The sequence below is a fragment of the Cucurbita pepo genome, chromosome 14 (genome assembly GCF_057944985.1).
Source record: "Cucurbita pepo subsp. pepo isolate OVF chromosome 14, ASM5794498v1, whole genome shotgun sequence".
NCBI lineage: Eukaryota > Viridiplantae > Streptophyta > Magnoliopsida > Cucurbitales > Cucurbitaceae > Cucurbita > Cucurbita pepo.
In genome coordinates this window covers 11,276,794-11,294,270 of record NC_141811.1, presented here as the reverse complement: position 1 = coordinate 11,294,270, position 17,477 = coordinate 11,276,794, and the positions used below count along the sequence as shown (strand labels likewise).

The following is a 17,477-nucleotide window of genomic DNA, read 5'->3' as shown; positions in this document are numbered from 1 at the left end:
AATTAATAGATTTATAAAAAGAAATTAAATATTTCGTGATCCAATCTTATACAAACTCATTATATAGACACTCCCACTCACATGTCTCCACATGAACGTTTTTTATCAAATCATTTGTAACCATTACAACCTGAGCTGTTATCAACAGTGTTACAAAGATGAGACATTCAACCTTAACCATATACTATGAACCCTTAAATTATTACTTCAACATGATTAGTCAATATGTCAACTTCATATTATTTAAAATTAATTAAGAGACTTTAGAGAATAGTTCCAACGATATGGTTTCTCTGTCCTTAAATTTCATCTTTTTTGCTTAATAAAATTGCTTTATTCGTGTGTTGAATTTTAATTCCGAGCTTATGGTTCTTATAGTATTGTCAATCCCATCTCCAATTTAGACCACCCGACCGATCTCATCCACTTTCAAATTCTTTTAATTGTAATTCTACTTTCTAATAAAGTCGTTAGTTCCACAGTTCCAGAAGAAAATTCCATAATTCTAAATAGTCTCGAGTCAAAAGAAAATGTCGCTATTAATAGATCCCGCCTAGATCAAGAGCAAGCTTCTTTAAAAAGAACCGAGCAAAAGTAGGAGTGTGACCCTCACCCTCGTTCCTTTTACTGTTCAAAATAACACTAAGCTTCCTCAATGAGAATTCCTTGTCAATTCAATAGTCAGTCTCTACCTCGAAAAAGCTCTTCCATCTTTAAGATGACTTATCTTTAACTCTCGAGAATGCTACTTAGAAGCGAAAATAGAACTCCGCGACACACGCTCGTTTTTGTTAATTTAAAATGAATAGAAATTTGGTCAATAACCCACCTTAGCTATGTTATATTCTTAATTAATGGTAGATTTTTTTATTCTTATCCACATATCTATTTTTGTTTATTCTTGATCTAACCATTCTTTTGAAATTATAATTAAAAAATTCCAAAATTAAAAATCCTTTTCAACTTTTTAATTTTAGATTAAACTTTTCTCATTTAATTAACTAAACCATAAACTTAAATGGATAGTCAAATTAAAAAAAATAATTCATCCACCAACAACTAATAAATCACTCAAATCAATAAAACAAAAACATTATTTGAGTTTAAATTGAGATTATTGGTTGATTAGTCTTCAAATCATAACAATAATTCATCCACTAATTAAGGTTTAATTTATTTGTTTTTTTTTTTTTTTATTTTTATAATAAATAGTTTTAAAAGTGAAATTACCAAAAATAAGACATAGAATATTTGGGGATAAATGATTGAATTGATAATTGAAAGAAGAAGAAAAATTCTAATTTTGGAGTTAACAAAGCATTTCAAAATATATTCTAAAATCGGCTTCTAATTCCGATGGACCATATTTCTAACTTCACATGGCCTCCGAATATTATTTCATTGCCTTTTTCCTCATCTTTGTGAGGACACCACGCTATTTCAATCACTTCACTAAACAATACATATATATAATATTACAATTTAGTCTTGGTTCGATGTTGGTCTATGTGGAACAGTCCAAATCCACCACTAGTAGATATTGTTTGTTTTGGCCCGATTACTATCATCGTCAGCTTCACAGTTTTAAAACGCGTTTGTTAAAGAGAGGTTTCTACACTCTTGTAAGAAATGTTTTGTTCCACTCTCCAACCAACGTGGGATCTCACAATTCATCCCCTCTGGGCACTCAGTGACCTCGTTAGCAGTATCATCGTCAGCCTCACAGTTTTACAACGCGTTTGTTAAGGAGAAGTTTCTACACTCTTGTAAGAAATGTTTTGTTTCACTCTCCCACCAATGTGGGATCTCACTATTCACCCCCTTTGGACACTTAGTGACCTTGTTAGCATACCGCCTAGTGTTTGGCTCTCATATCATTTGTAATAGTTCAAGCTCATTGTTAGTAAATATTGTCCACTTTGGTCCGTTATCTATCATCGTCAATCTCACGGTTTTAAAACGTGTCTCACTTTTATAAAAATGCTTCGTTCCCCTCTCCAACCGATATGGGGTCTCGTACTATGAACTATCAATAAATTTAAAATTGTGACACATGAGTAAATGAGGGGTATATAAATGAATCAAGACCATATTCGAATGAGAGCGATCCTAATGATAAGATAGTTAAGAAATACTTGAAAAATTAAAAATTACTACATATATCAACAAGATATACTTTCCTTTTCAATGGTTCAATCATCGAAAGTCCAAAATTAAACGTGATTTCCTTGGAGCAATCATATATTAGGTGACCTCTTCCGAATTTTCTTAAGATACATGTGAGTGAAAACTAACCATTCTAAAATGATCCGTGTTGATACGTAAGGATAATTTTCACTTTTATAAGCGAGAAGTAAGTAATGTGATTATGTCGTAGGGGATACAAAAGAATGTCGGGACACACAGATGTCAAAACCAATAAATTTCGAATCTTCGGCAAAATAAGAAAGATTTTAAAATTTATTGAACGTATAGAAATGGAAAATAAAATAAAATACATAGAATAGAGATCGAGATGTTATTTAATAATAAATAAATAAATAAATAAAATAAATGAACTCACCATTATTTGAGCTTTCTCAATTATTTTTCACCCTATAAAAAACCCCTTTCCTCTCTTCATTGATTGCCCAAACCCACACACATCTCCTCTCTCTCTCTCTCTCTCTCTCTCCCTTATCACTCATTTGCATACACAAAACAAAGCAAAAAAAAAAAAGAAAATACACCATTTTGAAACCTTCTTTCTTCTTCTTCTTCTTCTAAAGCCATGAATTCTTCCTCTCACTCACAAACCAAAGAAGTTCTCCAAGATGCGTGGGACTACAAAGGCCGCCCGGCCGAGCGCTCGAAGACCGGCCGCTGGACCGCAGCTGCCATGATTCTCGGTCTCTCTCAAACACTTCTATGTTCCCGTTATTTTTGAATCGTAATAACCGTTGGATGTAGCCGAAGACGAGTCGAAAAAGTAAAGTTTTGTTCTTATTGGTTTGATTTTTCAGGAGGTGAGGCTGTAGAGAGGCTAACAACACTAGGAATTGCAGTGAATTTGGTGACATATTTGACTGGAACCATGCATTTGGGGAATGCCACTTCTGCTAATACTGTCACCAATTTCCTTGGCACTTCCTTCATGCTTTGTCTTCTTGGTGGTTTCATTGCTGATACCTTTCTTGGCAGGTTCTAATTTTGTAATTTTCATGTTTTTTCAAACAAAAAAACCAAACCCTTTTTAGATTTTTGCTTGTTTTTTTTGTTTGTTTAAGGTTGTCTTTTATTTTGGTCTCAATTTTTAATGTTTGATTCATGTTTTTTTAGGTACCTCACCATTGCCATCTTTGCAGCCGTTCAAGCAACTGTAAAAATTGTTTCTTTTTTTGTTTTTTGATTTGGGATTTTAATATTTGGATGAAAAAATCAATCTTTTTTTCTTTTTTTTTTTTTTTTTTTTTTTTTTTTCTATAGGGTGTTACAATCTTAACAATTTCTACCATAATCCCTTCCCTCCGGCCGCCACGATGCACGGCGGAGTCGCATTGTGCTCCGGCCACCGACTTTCAATTAACGATCCTCTACATCGCTCTCTACACAACGGCGCTTGGTACCGGTGGCCTGAAATCTAGTGTCTCCGGTTTCGGTTCCGATCAGTTTGATGAATCAGACAAGGAGGAAAGGTCTCAAATGACTAACTTCTTCAATTGGTTCTTCTTCTTCATAAGCTTAGGATCACTCGCCGCCGTGACGGTTCTCGTCTATATTCAGGATAACGTTGGCCGGCAATGGGGATATGGCATCTGTGCCAGCGCCATTGTCGCCGGGTTAGTCGTGTTTGTCTCTGGTACTAAGAAATATCGATTTAAGAAGCTGGTCGGTAGCCCGTTGACACAGATCGCTACGGTTTTCGTCGCTGCTTGGAGGAAACGACGTATCGAATTGCCATCCGATTCGTCGTTTTTGTTCGACATTGATGAATTTGGAGATGAAGGACATGGGAAGATGAAGAAGCAAAAGCTTCCTCGTTCTAAACAGTTCAGGTTAGTTACTTTAGTTCATTATTTCCCCCATCTACCTTGTTTTGTTGGAAAATATTTATTTTTTTAGATAATATTTTTTAAAATTAAATAACTACTCGGGTCATTTGGCTCGACAGTGTATACTCAAGCCTCCGACCCACTTTTGAAAAATATTTGAAAAACAATCTTACAACCTCACAGACAATAAGCAACAACAATGACACTGATAACATATAACTGAACTGACAAAATTGACATATTGTCGTGTCTTTCTCGTACAATTTGAGGAAACTCGAAAATTATCCATAATTTTTATTTTATTTACTAATTATACTCCGATTTTAATATTTTTAATCATCCTTATAAAATTTTGGTATTTTTTTTTATAATATTTTAATTTGATGAAATAGAAGATATTTTTTCCCCTAATATGTTATTCTCTTCCTTGAAGGCCCACATGAATTATTTTAATTGTCCCACCAATAATAAGAGATATTATTATTTATTTCTATTTAAAAATTTATGATATATTTTATTTTAAATTAATTTTAGGAAGGTTTTAATTTCAAAATTCGTTTTCATTATGGTAAAATTGTGTTAGAATTCTATTTAATGAATAGATTGAAAAATAAATAAATAATTGACCGACAATAGAATATGAAAAACATTTTACACAAAAATATATAAAAATAAATTATGTCGAAGTTTTTAGTTCTATTTTCATTTCTTATCTGTTCAAATTTGTGGACGGGTTCGAGTGTTTTTTTTTTTTTTTTTTTTAAACTAAATAATTACATGGCTTGATTTTCATCGGTTATCATTATAACTCATTAGTCGAGTTACAGATAATATTCTAATCGAAAACTTTGAATAACTATAAATAAAAGCTTTCAAGGGTCGAGTTTGACCTCTAAGCTAAATTTGTAGGTAAAAATGAATTTCTCCCGTTTTGAACGGAGATTCAACTCTCTGAACCTCCGAATATGAAAAAAGAAAGACATGAAGATAGATCTAAGCTCGATCGGGATCGGGTAAAAGTGTGGTAAAAAAATGTTGAATAATTTCATAGAAGACATCGAAAAGGGTCACGAGAAGTATTGTTGGGACAGTCTGTCTTGGAAATCAGTGTTCTCATGTTTGTTGTCTCTTTTGCTGATTTAAAAAGAAAAAAGAAAAACCCTGTTTTGACCTTCCCCAATTAATCCCTTCTTCAATCTCTTCCATTTTCCAACCTTTTCTTCCACATTCTTTTAATTGGATCTCACTCTTTCTCTTTCCATTTATATTTTTAAAAAGATTGTCTTTTGGATCGTTGAGTTTTTCGTAATAGATTCATTTCGTTTTTCGAGTTTCAAAACGTACACTTTTAGCTCAAGAATTTTGAAAATTTTGTCAACAAACGTATGTCTCTCAATTTTGAAAAATAAGCTTAAACGGTCCTTTCGAGTTTTGTTTTTAAAAGCACACTTTTTGTCCGTAAATTTTCAAAAATAGGTTGAAACTGTCATTTCGAGTTTCGTTTATAAACGTACACTTTTTGTCTCTAAATTTTGAAATATAGGTTTAAACTGTCATTTCGAGTTCTGTTTATAAACGTACACTTTTTGTCTCTAAATTTTGAAAAATAGGTTTAAACTGTCCTTTCGAGTTCTGTTTATAAACATACACTTTTTTTTTCCCTGAATTTTGAAAAATAGGTTTAAACTGTCCTTTCGAGTTCTGTTTTTAAACATACACTTTTTTTTCCCTGAATTTTGAAAAATAGGTTTAAACTGTACTTTCGAGTTCTGTTTTTAAACATACACTTTTTTTTCCCTGAATTTTGAAAAATAGGTTTAAACTGTTCTTTCGAGTTCTGTTTTTAAACGCACACTCTTTGTCATTAAATTTTCAAAAAATAGGTTTAAACGGTCCTTTAGAGTTTTGTTTATAAACGCACACTTTTTGTCCTTAAATTTTCAAAAATAGGTTAAACGGTCTTTTCAAGTTTCCGAACCTACACTTTTAGTATTTGAATTTTAAAAACTAGGTTTAAAATATACTTTCGAGTTTCAAAACTTGCACGGTTAGTCTCTAAATTTTGAAACATGGGTTTAAAATATCCTTCGGAATTTTAAAACATGCACTTTTAGTTCGTGATTTTTGAAATATCGGTAAAAATGTTCTTTTAAGTTTCAAAACATACCCATTTAATCCTTAAATTTTGAAAATTAAATTTAATTGGTCCCTTAATTTTAAAAATTAAGTTAAATTGATACACTTTTAGTCGTTCGATTCTAATATTATCGTACATTGATAGATCAAATATTCGTTTCATGTTAAACCCTTTTTTATAAATTTATAAAATTACAATTTTTAATCTTTTTTTTTTTTTTTTTTTTTTTTTTGCAGATTTTTGGATAAAGCAGCAATCAGAGAATCAGAAAAAGGGGCTGATATCACATTAATGAACAAATGGTACATATCAACCCTAACTGATGTTGAAGAAGTAAAAATGGTTATTAGAATGCTACCCATTTGGGCCACAAGCATCATGTTTTGGACTATCTACGCCCAAATGTCCACCTTCTCCGTCTCCCAAGCCTCCACCATGGACCGCCGCATCGGAAAAGCCTTCGAAATCCCCGCCGCCTCCCTCACCGCCTTCTTCGTAGGTAGCATTCTCATAACCGTCCCAATTTATGATCGTATCATCGTCCCCATCGCCCGAAACCTACTAAAAAACCCTCAAGGTCTCACCCCATTACAACGAGTCGGTACAGGTTTAGTTTTATCGATTCTTGCCATGGTAGCTGCAGCTCTCGCGGAGCTAAAGCGACTCAAAGTTGCGAGTTCACACGATCTAATCAATAATAAGACCGCCGTGGTTCCGTTAAGCGTGTTTTGGTTGGTGCCACAGTTCTTTTTCGTAGGGTCGGGTGAGGCGTTTACGTATATGGGGCAACTTGATTTCTTCTTAAGGGAGTGTCCTAAAGGGATGAAGACAATGAGCACAGGGCTATTTCTAAGCACACTATCATTAGGGTGCTTTTTTAGCTCATTTTTGGTGACAATTGTGCACAAAATCACAGGAGGGAAGCCATGGTTGGCTGATAATCTCAACCAAGGGAAGCTTTACAATTTCTATTGGCTTTTGGCTATTTTGAGTGGTTTGAATTTTGGGGTTTATTTGGTTTGTGCTAAATGGTATGTGTACAAGGATCAAAGGCTGGCTGAAGTGGGTATTGAGTTAGAGGAATCAGACATGCCTTGCCATGCATAAAGAGTACTCATCATGGCCCAATATCATACCTCTCTTTTGCCTTTTTGGCATATAAAGTTTGTAATATCTTTGCATACAATATGAAAAGGAATAGAGAAAGAAAAAAAAGGGGAAATTGAACTTTTCGGAGTGGTTTGAATGTAATTGTCGATGAATCAATGATTATGATGAATGAATACAAGAAATAATTAGTATATAATGATTGAATTGTGTTTTTTTCTTTAATTATTATGAATTTTAGATCTGGGTTAGATTTCTTTTTCGAGATAAACGATTTTTCGATGACAAAATCATGTGGGTTTCTTTTTTAAGCCGTTGATTATGGTCGATGATTGATGGACCTACCATTCATTGTTTTGATTGCTTGACTAATTTGTTTTGACCTACCACATATAAAGGCAATAATTATTTTGTTTTACACACTTTTTCTCAATTAAAAAAAGTTCTTGGGTTAATTCAAATGATTAAAGGGCTTGACTAGGAAAGATTCGAGAAGGGTAATCACTCGTTCTTAAAACCAGCATGTTTAAGAAGAGCAAAGAGACGACTGACCTTTTTTGTAGCTGGATGCTCCACGACTCGATACCTTTTTAGATTTTGAGAAGAATTGCTCTTTGGAGGGTATAATACGTTGCTCTTAGCCTGATGTCATTGACTGTAATTATATTAGGGTTAGTGCTCGATTAGCTCCTATGAACGTAACAATACTAAGAAAATCTTATATCACTAGTGACTTATTTTCTAGCTCATTTTAATCATGGATATCATGTGGCCCGGCAAATAATTTGTTTCCCATTAGGTAGCTCCTAGGCTTATATCAATTATTGGTTTTTCGTGACCCACTACATGATTAGTAACACATCATTTAGCCTCTCTGATCTTATCTCAATTATTGGTATTACATGACTAAACTCAATGATTAGTTTTATATCATTTAGCTCATCTGGATGTATTTCAACTATTGGTGTATGCTAGAGTTAAATAATCTAGCCATGTTCTTTGTTATCGATTCAAGTGAGGCTTAGCCTCTTAAATAGCCCAACTCTAAGACATATATAGACACTATCCTACGAGAGAGTTTACCTCTAGAGTTTTAGTTAGCATCACTCAAGTAATTAGTCTGAATCACGTGTGAGCAACCCCTGTCTTTCCAACTTATCTCGATATTATGCAGACTTATGTCCCTTGAAACAAGTTCACTATTATTGGATAGTTGAAAATCATCTAAAGATTATCCACACAATCACCTAATGCATCAATCCTATCTAGAGCACGACATATATGATATAATTCAATAAAATACTATGTGTGAGTCCTGTCTATCAAAAAAGTCATAATAAAAAGTTAATTGGCGACCCTTTAATAGTCTCTACATTATATAACAGTGATCCATGTGTCTCTACCACTCGTGTAACTTCTAATCATCCCCACATAGTAAGTAGCCCATAAACAACATGAATCATAGCCAAGGTTTCATAAATTACATAACCAAACAACCTATCATAGGTTCACGTGGTATACTTCAGTTAAACAAACTCGAGCTAATCACTATCATGTTTTATCAGGTCCTACACGAAAAAATTTAAATAGGAAATCCAACTAGTTACCTCGATTAATGCTCGGGTTTAGCCCATTACTTTGTTTTGTTTTGTTTTCTTCTAAATACAATGTAGCCCAATAATTGGTATGGAAATGTTAATTAGTCAATATGATTCTTTTACTAATCTATTCTTATTCTTTTATTAATGAAATATGAAGACTAATTAGCCTGTATGTTTCTTTTACCATGAAAAAATGGTTGGTTTTAGTCACAAATATAATTATTATCCTAATTTTAATACAAGTATTATATAATATGATTCTCTTCCATAAAAGGAAAATGGTCCAATTCTTGCAACATCTAAGGGCAATCTATTTTCAATTTGAAAGATAAAAAAATATTTTTAATATTTAATGAGATTTCTTAGATAGGTCAATTGATGAACTAGCAAATGACGATCCCACATTAGTTGGAGAGGAAAACGAAACATTCTTTATAAGGGTGTGGAAACCTCTTACTAAATTTTAAAAACCTTGAAGGAAAGCCCGAAAAGAAAAACCCAAAAGAAATATTTGCTAGCGATAGGCTAGAGTCATTCTAGATAGAATCAGAGTCAAACACCGGGCGGTGTGCCAACAAGGACACTAAGCCCTGAAGGGGTGGACAACGAGTAATGTGCCAACGAGAATGTTAGGCTCCGTAGAGAAGTGGATTGTGAGATTCCACGTCAGTTGAAGAGAAAAACAAAACATTATTTATAAAAATGAAAATCTGCGCATTTTAAAAATTTAAAAAACCTTGAGGGGAAGCCCGAAAGGAAAAACCCAAAGAGGATAATATCTACTAACGATAGGCTAGGGCCGTTACAATTAAGTCTATTACATCATAAAAAGTTATATCTTTATTTACACTCACGGCTCATCACAAAGCCAGAGAAGTTTTGTTCATTGCAGCAGCAAAGAATTATACTTGGTGTGTATATATATATATGGAATATGTGTATATTCAGCTGAACAGAAGAGCTTACATAATGGATTGAGGGAAAAAAGAACATACTTTGTTCCCCTTCTCATCTAAATACCATAAAAAAAACTAAACAATCGCTCAAAAAGAAGCTTATAGAGAGAGAGGGATGACCATGAAAATGGTGCATAAGATTTTAATCTAAAGAGTATGGCTGAAGGAAGAATTCCTTACCTAAGGCCTCAAAGAATCATCAGTTCTTATTAACCTTTGAGAAGAAGTATAGTGAAAAGAATTAAGTAGAAGAAGGCCAGGCTACTCGTGCGTGTTTGTCGATGATTCAACAACGTTTTCGAGCTACTCCCTGCATTATTTGGGGCAAACATGAAGAACATACAAAAGAAGGTAGGATTATACAGCTTATCAAACTATATCTCTTCCTAATTATGATATCAGATCTTGGAATAGTTTTGTCATGAATAAAGCAACTTCAAAGATGATGGCAATTGCAGAAGTTTTAAGGAGCAATATGCACAAACAAACTTAGACTGGCATTTCTTTGGAGTGGCAAAAATTCTGCAGATATGCAAAGGAAACCAATGACTCACCTGACTAAAATCTTGATCCCGATTCGCCGACCATGCTCTCGTTCAACTCGCTAAATACATCTGGGCAACCATCCCATTTTCCTTCCTTTCGTGCTTCCCAGTAGCCACCCGTGTATCGGTATGGCCCATCTTCACCTTCTTTATAGAACCATCTGGGTTTCCAACCACTGTCTTGCAACTTCCTAGACTGTGTAGTGGGAGAAAAAAATGAGTGATGGAAGAAATTTGGGAAGGGAAAAAGAAATATGAATGTATTAAGCGCAATAAAATATATGGTTCAACTGAAAATCCTGTCTGCCCTGATAGAAAATAAATCATACCAGCTTATGGTCTATATTCAGAAGGGATGGGGTGCTAGTCTTCTGTAGAGGCATATAAATCTATCTGAATGCTAAATCTCATTTTCTAGATTCAAATTGGTAAAATAGATATTAATCTTTTGCTTCCTATGAGATCCTACATTGGTTGGGGAGGAAAACGAAACATTTTTTTATAAGGGTGAGGAAACCTCTTCCTAACAGACGTGTTTTAAAAACTTTGTCGATAAGTCCGAAAGGAAAACCCAAAGAATACAATATTAGCTAGTGGTGGGCTTGAGGCATTACAAATGGTACCCAGGCGATGTGCCAGCGAGGGGGGCTGAACCCGGAAAGTGGGTGGACACAAGGTGTGCCAGCAAGGATGTTGGGCCCTATAAGGGGGTGGACATGAGACGGTGTGCCAGCAAGGACGCTGGGCCCAAAGGGAGGCTGGACACGAGATAGTGTGTCAACAAGAACACTGGGTCCTAAAGGGGGTGGATTGGGGAGTCCCACATCGATTGGAGAAGGGAACGAGTGTCAGCGAAGACACTGGGCCGTGAAGAGGGGTGGATTGTGAGATCCCACATCGGTTGGGGACGAAGCATTGTTTATAAGGTGTGTGAAAACCTCTCCCTAGCAGATGTGTTTTAAAAACCTTGAGAGAAAGTCTGAAAGGAAAAGTCCACAGAGGACAATATTTACTTGCGGTGGGCTTGGGGCGTTACAGATCCTTTGGACTTGTTTTACATTGCAGTAATAACTATACCATGGACAACAAGATTAAACTCTACTGTCAACCTACTCACAATATAGCCCTATCAAATGGGCCAGCATAAGTTTAACTGCAATGGATATGAGTATATATTTTCAAATCTTACCATTTCTGCATAATGCAAAAGCATCCGACATGTATTTCAATAATTGCAAAGCCTACAACTAATTGTAGCTTCTTGGACTTACGATTCGCTGTCGTCTCTCCAAGCGTTGTTTCTCAGCATTTGCCTTTTCGTATTCTCCATTTTCCAAATGCCGCTGGTCTGGTCTAAGTCTTGAATCCGTGGGTGGAAGCCTTTCCTTAATCCATGATAAAACGCCAAGGATCAGATAAGATTAAAGAGGACAAGTGAAAGGAAATACAGAGTTGAAACATCACATGTACCTTCAGGTCTAGTGTCAGTTCATTAAGAGTGATAGCAAATGAAGTTAAATTGTAACGAGTGAGATTAGGAGGAGGTTTTTCGCTTTTCCATAGCATCGATTCGTCACTTGAAGGCGTATTGCATTTCGGGTTAACACCGCTCTCACCTTCCACGTAATACATACCTTCATCCCACTTGCCAAATAATGTCGCAACCTTTCGACCATTAGCGTCTTCAACAAATCCATGAACCTAGTGATTAGCCAGGAAAAAAAAAACATTGAAACAGCTCAACTTGACCAACATTTTACAAACACGTTTAGGATCAATAACTAGTTAACACTACAATTTACTTCACTACTGGTCGACATTTTGCAGCAATATCACTAACCTGATGAGGATTTCGATCTAGAATTGAAGGCTCCTTGAACTTAAGTGTGCAAGAATATTCTCTATTGCCTCGTATTTGCATTGTACCATGATGATCACAATATACTTTTCCAAGAATGAGATTATAAATATTTGTTGTGACCTGAAAATCATAAATAGACTTTAGATGTTAATCAAGTATAAGTTAAAATGAATCCAGAAACAGAAAGCACTTTTTATCTCTGTTTTCATCAGTATAAAACCAGTATCTATTCTCACCTTGCTCCATTGAAATAATTCTCCATCATCAAATTCAAGGTTAAGAACACCAACAGGGTCGAGCTGAATTGAACGACCCCAAAATTTCGATCGGAGGTTGCTGTCACCCCAGAATCTCCATCCTCTACCTTCACAATGGCATGCAATGACGGTCGGGTGATGACTGACCTGAAGTTAAAACATCATTAAAATAACTTGAGTTATGCTTGAGTTAATTTGTAGAGGCTAAAACGAAAAAGAAAGTAATAGTCATGGTCATAAGAGACCTTCTCGGAGAAGAAGCGAATTCCTTTGTCGGGAAAGTCAGCTTCATACGTTTCGCCAAGCAAAGGGTTGAATGGTTTACAATGGCGTCCTTCAGAGGAAGCGTAACCAGAAACGGCAAATGCAGCAACCTTGAGGACCCTGAGGAAATTGTTCCCCTGGTAATAAATTTCAAGATTAGGCAGAAAAATGAATCATAACAAAAGAAATAGAGATACGTTTTAAAAGATAGAAACAATGTATAGATGCATAACTTCTCACCTGTCTTCCATATTCATATGCTTGATCTAAAAGATGAGAATATTCAAGGTCTTCACAACATTTCTGAAGGGATGATATGGGCTCATTGAAATAAACTGGGAGACAAACTCGTGTAAGATCCTTTCCAACATTGTCTTTTATCATAGACCAAAGACTGACTCGTTTCTCTTTCTCCACCGGATCTGGAAGGTTTTTCCTTCTCTCAACATTAACATGAACAGAATTTTCAATGCTCTGTTTGTGGTGCATCTTCTCTACATCGTCCTGTCGACTTCGAAGTTCCTCAACTTTATCTAAGGAATCAGAACCCCCTTCTACTGACCCACAGCTAAGAGTGAGTTCTGAAAAAGATTCATTTGTGTCATAAAAGAAATTTTCATCAACATCTGATCCATCTTCAAGATCTTGTTTCTCAACGTCTTCTGAAGACTCCGTAGTCGTACATTCTGTAGAATAAAAAAGAAAAAAGTTCTTAATGATAGATGTTGTGGATTGTTGGTGGGGAGTCCCACATCGACTAATTAAAGGGTTGATCATGGGTTTATAAGTAAGGAATACATCTCCATTAGTATGAAGCCTTTTGGGGAGACCAAAAGCAAAGCCATGAGAGCTTATGCTCAAAGTGGACAACATCATACCATTATGGAGGTCCGTGGTTCCTAACAATAGAAACCGCTACCAAAGCTGTAAAGATGGTAGAACCATATTCCCGGTATAATAGTATGATTTCCCATGCACCAACTGAACAATATATTCTGCACCTAAGACCTTTTCTTTAAATCTACACAAAGTTGCCCATGGATGTTCAAAATATTGCATTCTGATCAAGAGCTTGACCCAAGCAAATGTCATATGCATTGAAATGTTGAGACATGGCGACAAAATGATTATCATCAAAGAGTAAACAATAAACCAGAATAGTTCATATAACACGCTTACCACTATACTTTCCACTGCATTCGGTGGAAAAATCATGTTTCATCAACTGGTATTCACCATTGTGAATTCCATTAGCTTCAATTTCTATAGTAGCTGCCTGCAAATTGAATGGAAATGAATATTAACTACCCTAACGAGGTTTCTTTTTTTTTTTTTTCAAACAAGAAACAAAGATTTTCAAGCAGTAATCCTCAAAGCTTTAGAACTTGAACGAGCAGATCAAATTACAATTATGCAGCACCTAAAGAATATAAAATTGAAGTTATATTTTAAACAAAATAACATCATAGCTCCTAAAATTCTTCAACGCTAAAAGAGACACCAGTTGATCAATTAACAAAGAATTAAGAAGTTACCTCCAGTTCCCTCAAGGTATCAATCAAACAAGATCTTTCTTCCAAAAGTACTTTCAGCTGTCCCTGCATTTCTGAGAATTCAGAGAGGATGATTTGTTCGCAGTCCTTAACAACTGCATCACTGATACCCTCTTCAAGTAAACGCTTCTTGAGTTTCTGAGCGGAAAGAGATAAATCATTTGGTACAAAGGGAAGATTATCATTCACAATTTTCAATGGAAATAAGTTTCTGGAAGAGGCTAAAGCTTGTATCCAGGTCACCCTGTCGCTCTTTGATTCCGTTCTCAGATGAAGTGTCTTTGTGGCAGTGAAGATATAAAACCGCCGCTCATCTGACTTGCTTTCTCGGAACCGTGAGACCTGCGTGGATACAAAAGATCCTTTCGATGATATCAATTACCAAATGGGTGGATATCATTTGAATAATATCATTACGTTACTTCAATTTCATAATGATATCAACTTAAAAAGTATAAATAAAGAACCATTAAAAGTGGCTTGCTTACCCAGAGAAGAAACCAATTATACTGACTTGTTCAACCTTAACCAATTCAAAAATGCATAAAAGGGGCCCCAATTTTTTCCTTAAACAAACCAAAAGGAGCTTGTTGAATGATGCTACTCATTACAATGCAAACAAGCAAAAACCGGCTCCATTGCCTCAATCACCGGCAAAATTCTAAGGAACACCCAAAATCAAGCAGCAAAATTCCAGATCTAACAAAGATAAACCCCTGTCTCCTTCTCTTTCATACAATTGAGAGAAAAATCCTGTTTTAGAAATGGAGGATAGAGGTGTCCCACTAATTGTTTCTAGTCCCCACCAGTTTTTCATATGTAGCGAGATGCCAAGTTTTTTTGTCCCTTACTTTTAAAAGCTAAGCTCAAAATAACAGTAAAAAGAAATAAAGAAAGAGAGGCAGAGAAATGCCATTGAAAGTGGAACCCATACAAGCCAAACAAAACAATCCAAAATAAAGAATTTGTTTCCCAAAATCAGCTACGTCATCACATTTCCTAAAATAATATTTAACCTACACTCAGATCTTTACGCTCATACTTTTTCCCCAAAACCCATAAACATCAAAAGATTAAACAAATAAAAAAAAAAAAAACCCCATAGATTCAAAGATTTCAAAAGGAAAATCTTAATCACCACAAAAAGTGAAATGAAAAAAGTTCATCCCAGTTTTCAGCACTCAATTTGTTGCTAATCATAATATTAAACACCCATGAACAGCAATAGCAGAGAAATAAACAAGGAGGAATATGGAATTATTTGGAAGAGTAATTGAAAATTGTAAACAGCAATGGCGATTGATCACTGAAGAAACCAGAGGGTAAAAGCAAGAACATGATGTAAAAACCAGGCGAAATCGAAGATCACAAACCCCAACAACGAAACGGAATCGAGGAACAATGGCGAAGTTCAAATTGAGATGGAAACAAACAAATTCATAAACTCAAATCAAAAAACCCCCAAAATTTATAATCGAGAAACTACTATTTCACCTTCAAATGAACTATTCCCCCAGTTTTCTGTCGCTTCCCTCTCGGAAGCCGATTCGTCGAAATCTGTCCGATCAATCGAACATCGTCATCAGGAGATAGAAGGCCGATTTTGGAGTACGATAACACACCATCTCTCAAAACGAACCATCTCGATCTCCATCCCTTCCCGTAATTAGTCCACTTGTATAGAACTCCAGCCACTCTAGTTACAGATCCAGAAACCTGCAGCGAGTTATTATTTGAAAATGCCGGAAGGCTCACCGGCAAGCTTCTACTCCGCGACAACGACGAGGCTTCCTCCGGCGACTGGTCGCCGATTCCGCCGCTGAAATTCTCCAGAGAGATACAGCATAGAGGGTGCATCTCCTTAACCCGCATTAGAGTTGTTCTTCGTTTTCTTCAATTGCGGAACGCTATACGAGCGTATCCATCAGCCCTGTTCTCCATTCAAACACTACATCAAAAAAAAAAAAAAAAAAAAATTATGAGAAATGGAATTAGGTTGTAATTAAACAGGGAAAACGGGGATTGAAAGTGATGATTGAATAGTGAAAAAAAAAAAAAAAAAAGAGAGGGGAGGCCGCCATTGACGGACCTTCGCAGAGCTCTGAAACTCAGAGGGATTCGACATGAGAGAGAGAGATGAAATGAAGAACTGAACTGAAAGTGTAGTATTTTGGTTACGAAGGCAAAGGTATTATTTAAAATAACTTAGATTTTATTTTATTTTATTTTATTTTATTTATTTAATTAATTAAAGAGTGGTGGTACAAAGATTACTTTTTTGTTTCTTGGGTTGTACTCCATCCCTCTGACTAAATTTTTCGAACCCGAACTAACTCAACTCGAACAAAATTTACGATTCAATTAATCTCAAAAAGAAAAATTTTAATTTCGGTTCGATTAGGTTGACGGGTTATTTTTATTTAATTTATTTATCTAATAAATTTTCATAAAATTTAAATATTAAACATTCACAAGTCATAGTATATTACTAACATCAGATATAGATATAGTGCAAAGGGTTTAAAGAACGTTCTCGTGTGTGGTCTTCTATTATATTTGGCTGGAGCTTAATTTTGTGCACGTTGTTACCGTGCTATTGCTACATCAAATGGGTTCGGTTATGGTTCGAGGATTCATATAGCCAAATAAAAGTTTATTAAAATAGAAATTTAGAAAGTTATAAACCAAAAAAAAAATAAAAAATAAAAAAATTAGAGATTAAAATAGGATTTAATTGAACTAAAAAGTGGGTTTTGTTTTGTGTGAGTAAAATAATATATATATTTTAGACTTTTTCTTCGTCTTTTATTTATTTATTTTGACAAAAAAAAAACACTCTGTTCTCGTGTAAACTATTATCTTTACTATAAAAAATGATTCGAGCAGTTAGTCTGAACTTTTTTGAATCGAGAGAGTTACTTTTGGTTCGTGTTGTCCAGCTCAGATAGGCTTGTCTTAATCAAATAATCTAACTCATCTGAGATTATTTTAATTATAAGGTTGATGATTTCGTAGTATATATACAGACTCTCAATTTAGGCAGTTTATTACTGGAAGATTAGTTGGCAATTCTCTAGCAGTTTCAATATAGCAGAATAATCATAATCACAGGGAGAATTTTGACTATGCATTTTGACTCTTTTTTTTTATTGAAAGTTAGACAAT

At 34.9% G+C, this 17,477-nt stretch overlaps 2 protein-coding genes across 3 annotated transcripts; one reads left to right on the top strand and one right to left on the bottom strand.

Moving 5' to 3' along the window:
* The first annotated feature begins 2,643 nt into the window (after positions 1–2,643).
* LOC111809711 (protein NRT1/ PTR FAMILY 6.3) lies at positions 2,644–7,474 on the top strand. The gene is made up of 5 exons (XM_023696101.2): positions 2,644–2,888; positions 3,003–3,180; positions 3,319–3,358; positions 3,466–4,034; positions 6,405–7,474. Exons 1-5 carry the CDS (start codon positions 2,771–2,773, stop codon positions 7,273–7,275), a joined length of 1,776 nt encoding a protein of 591 aa, XP_023551869.2. The 5' UTR covers positions 2,644–2,770; the 3' UTR covers positions 7,276–7,474.
* A 2,234-nt stretch (positions 7,475–9,708) lies between these two features.
* On the bottom strand, positions 9,709–16,517 carry LOC111810748 (oxysterol-binding protein-related protein 2A). Of its 2 annotated transcripts, XM_023697518.2 has the most exons (12): positions 16,402–16,517; positions 15,807–16,260; positions 14,295–14,654; positions 13,939–14,035; positions 13,000–13,445; positions 12,741–12,896; positions 12,475–12,642; positions 12,218–12,358; positions 11,848–12,078; positions 11,649–11,762; positions 10,387–10,573; positions 9,709–10,142 (listed from the first exon to the last, which is right to left on the bottom strand). In XM_023697518.2, the coding sequence occupies exons 2-11, from the start codon at positions 16,182–16,184 to the stop codon at positions 10,391–10,393; spliced, it is 2,274 nt and encodes a 757-aa protein (XP_023553286.2). In that variant the 5' UTR covers positions 16,185–16,260; positions 16,402–16,517; the 3' UTR covers positions 9,709–10,142; positions 10,387–10,390. The 2 variants fall into 2 exon arrangements, with proteins under 2 accessions (XP_023553286.2, XP_086973757.1); XM_087117631.1 differs by lacking the exons at positions 9,709–10,142; positions 10,387–10,573 and having other exon boundaries at positions 11,692–11,757.
* Positions 16,518–17,477: the final 960 nt, after the last annotated feature.

Coding starts and splice junctions, on each gene's coding strand:
- LOC111809711 (XM_023696101.2), top strand. CDS start 2,771: ATGAATTCTTCCTCTCACTCACAAACCAAAGAAGTTCTCCAAGATGCG. Junction 3,181..3,318: donor GCTGATACCTTTCTTGGCAG/GTTCTAATTTTG, acceptor ATGTTTTTTTAG/GTACCTCACCATTGCCATCT. Junction 4,035..6,404: donor CCTCGTTCTAAACAGTTCAG/GTTAGTTACTTT, acceptor TTTTTTTTGCAG/ATTTTTGGATAAAGCAGCAA.
- LOC111810748 (XM_023697518.2), bottom strand. CDS start 16,184: ATGCGGGTTAAGGAGATGCACCCTCTATGCTGTATCTCTCTGGAGAAT. Junction 14,036..14,294: donor ATACCTTGAGGGAACTGGAG/GTAACTTCTTAA, acceptor TTCAATTTGCAG/GCAGCTACTATAGAAATTGA. Junction 12,897..12,999: donor CATATGAATATGGAAGACAG/GTGAGAAGTTAT, acceptor ATTTATTACCAG/GGGAACAATTTCCTCAGGGT.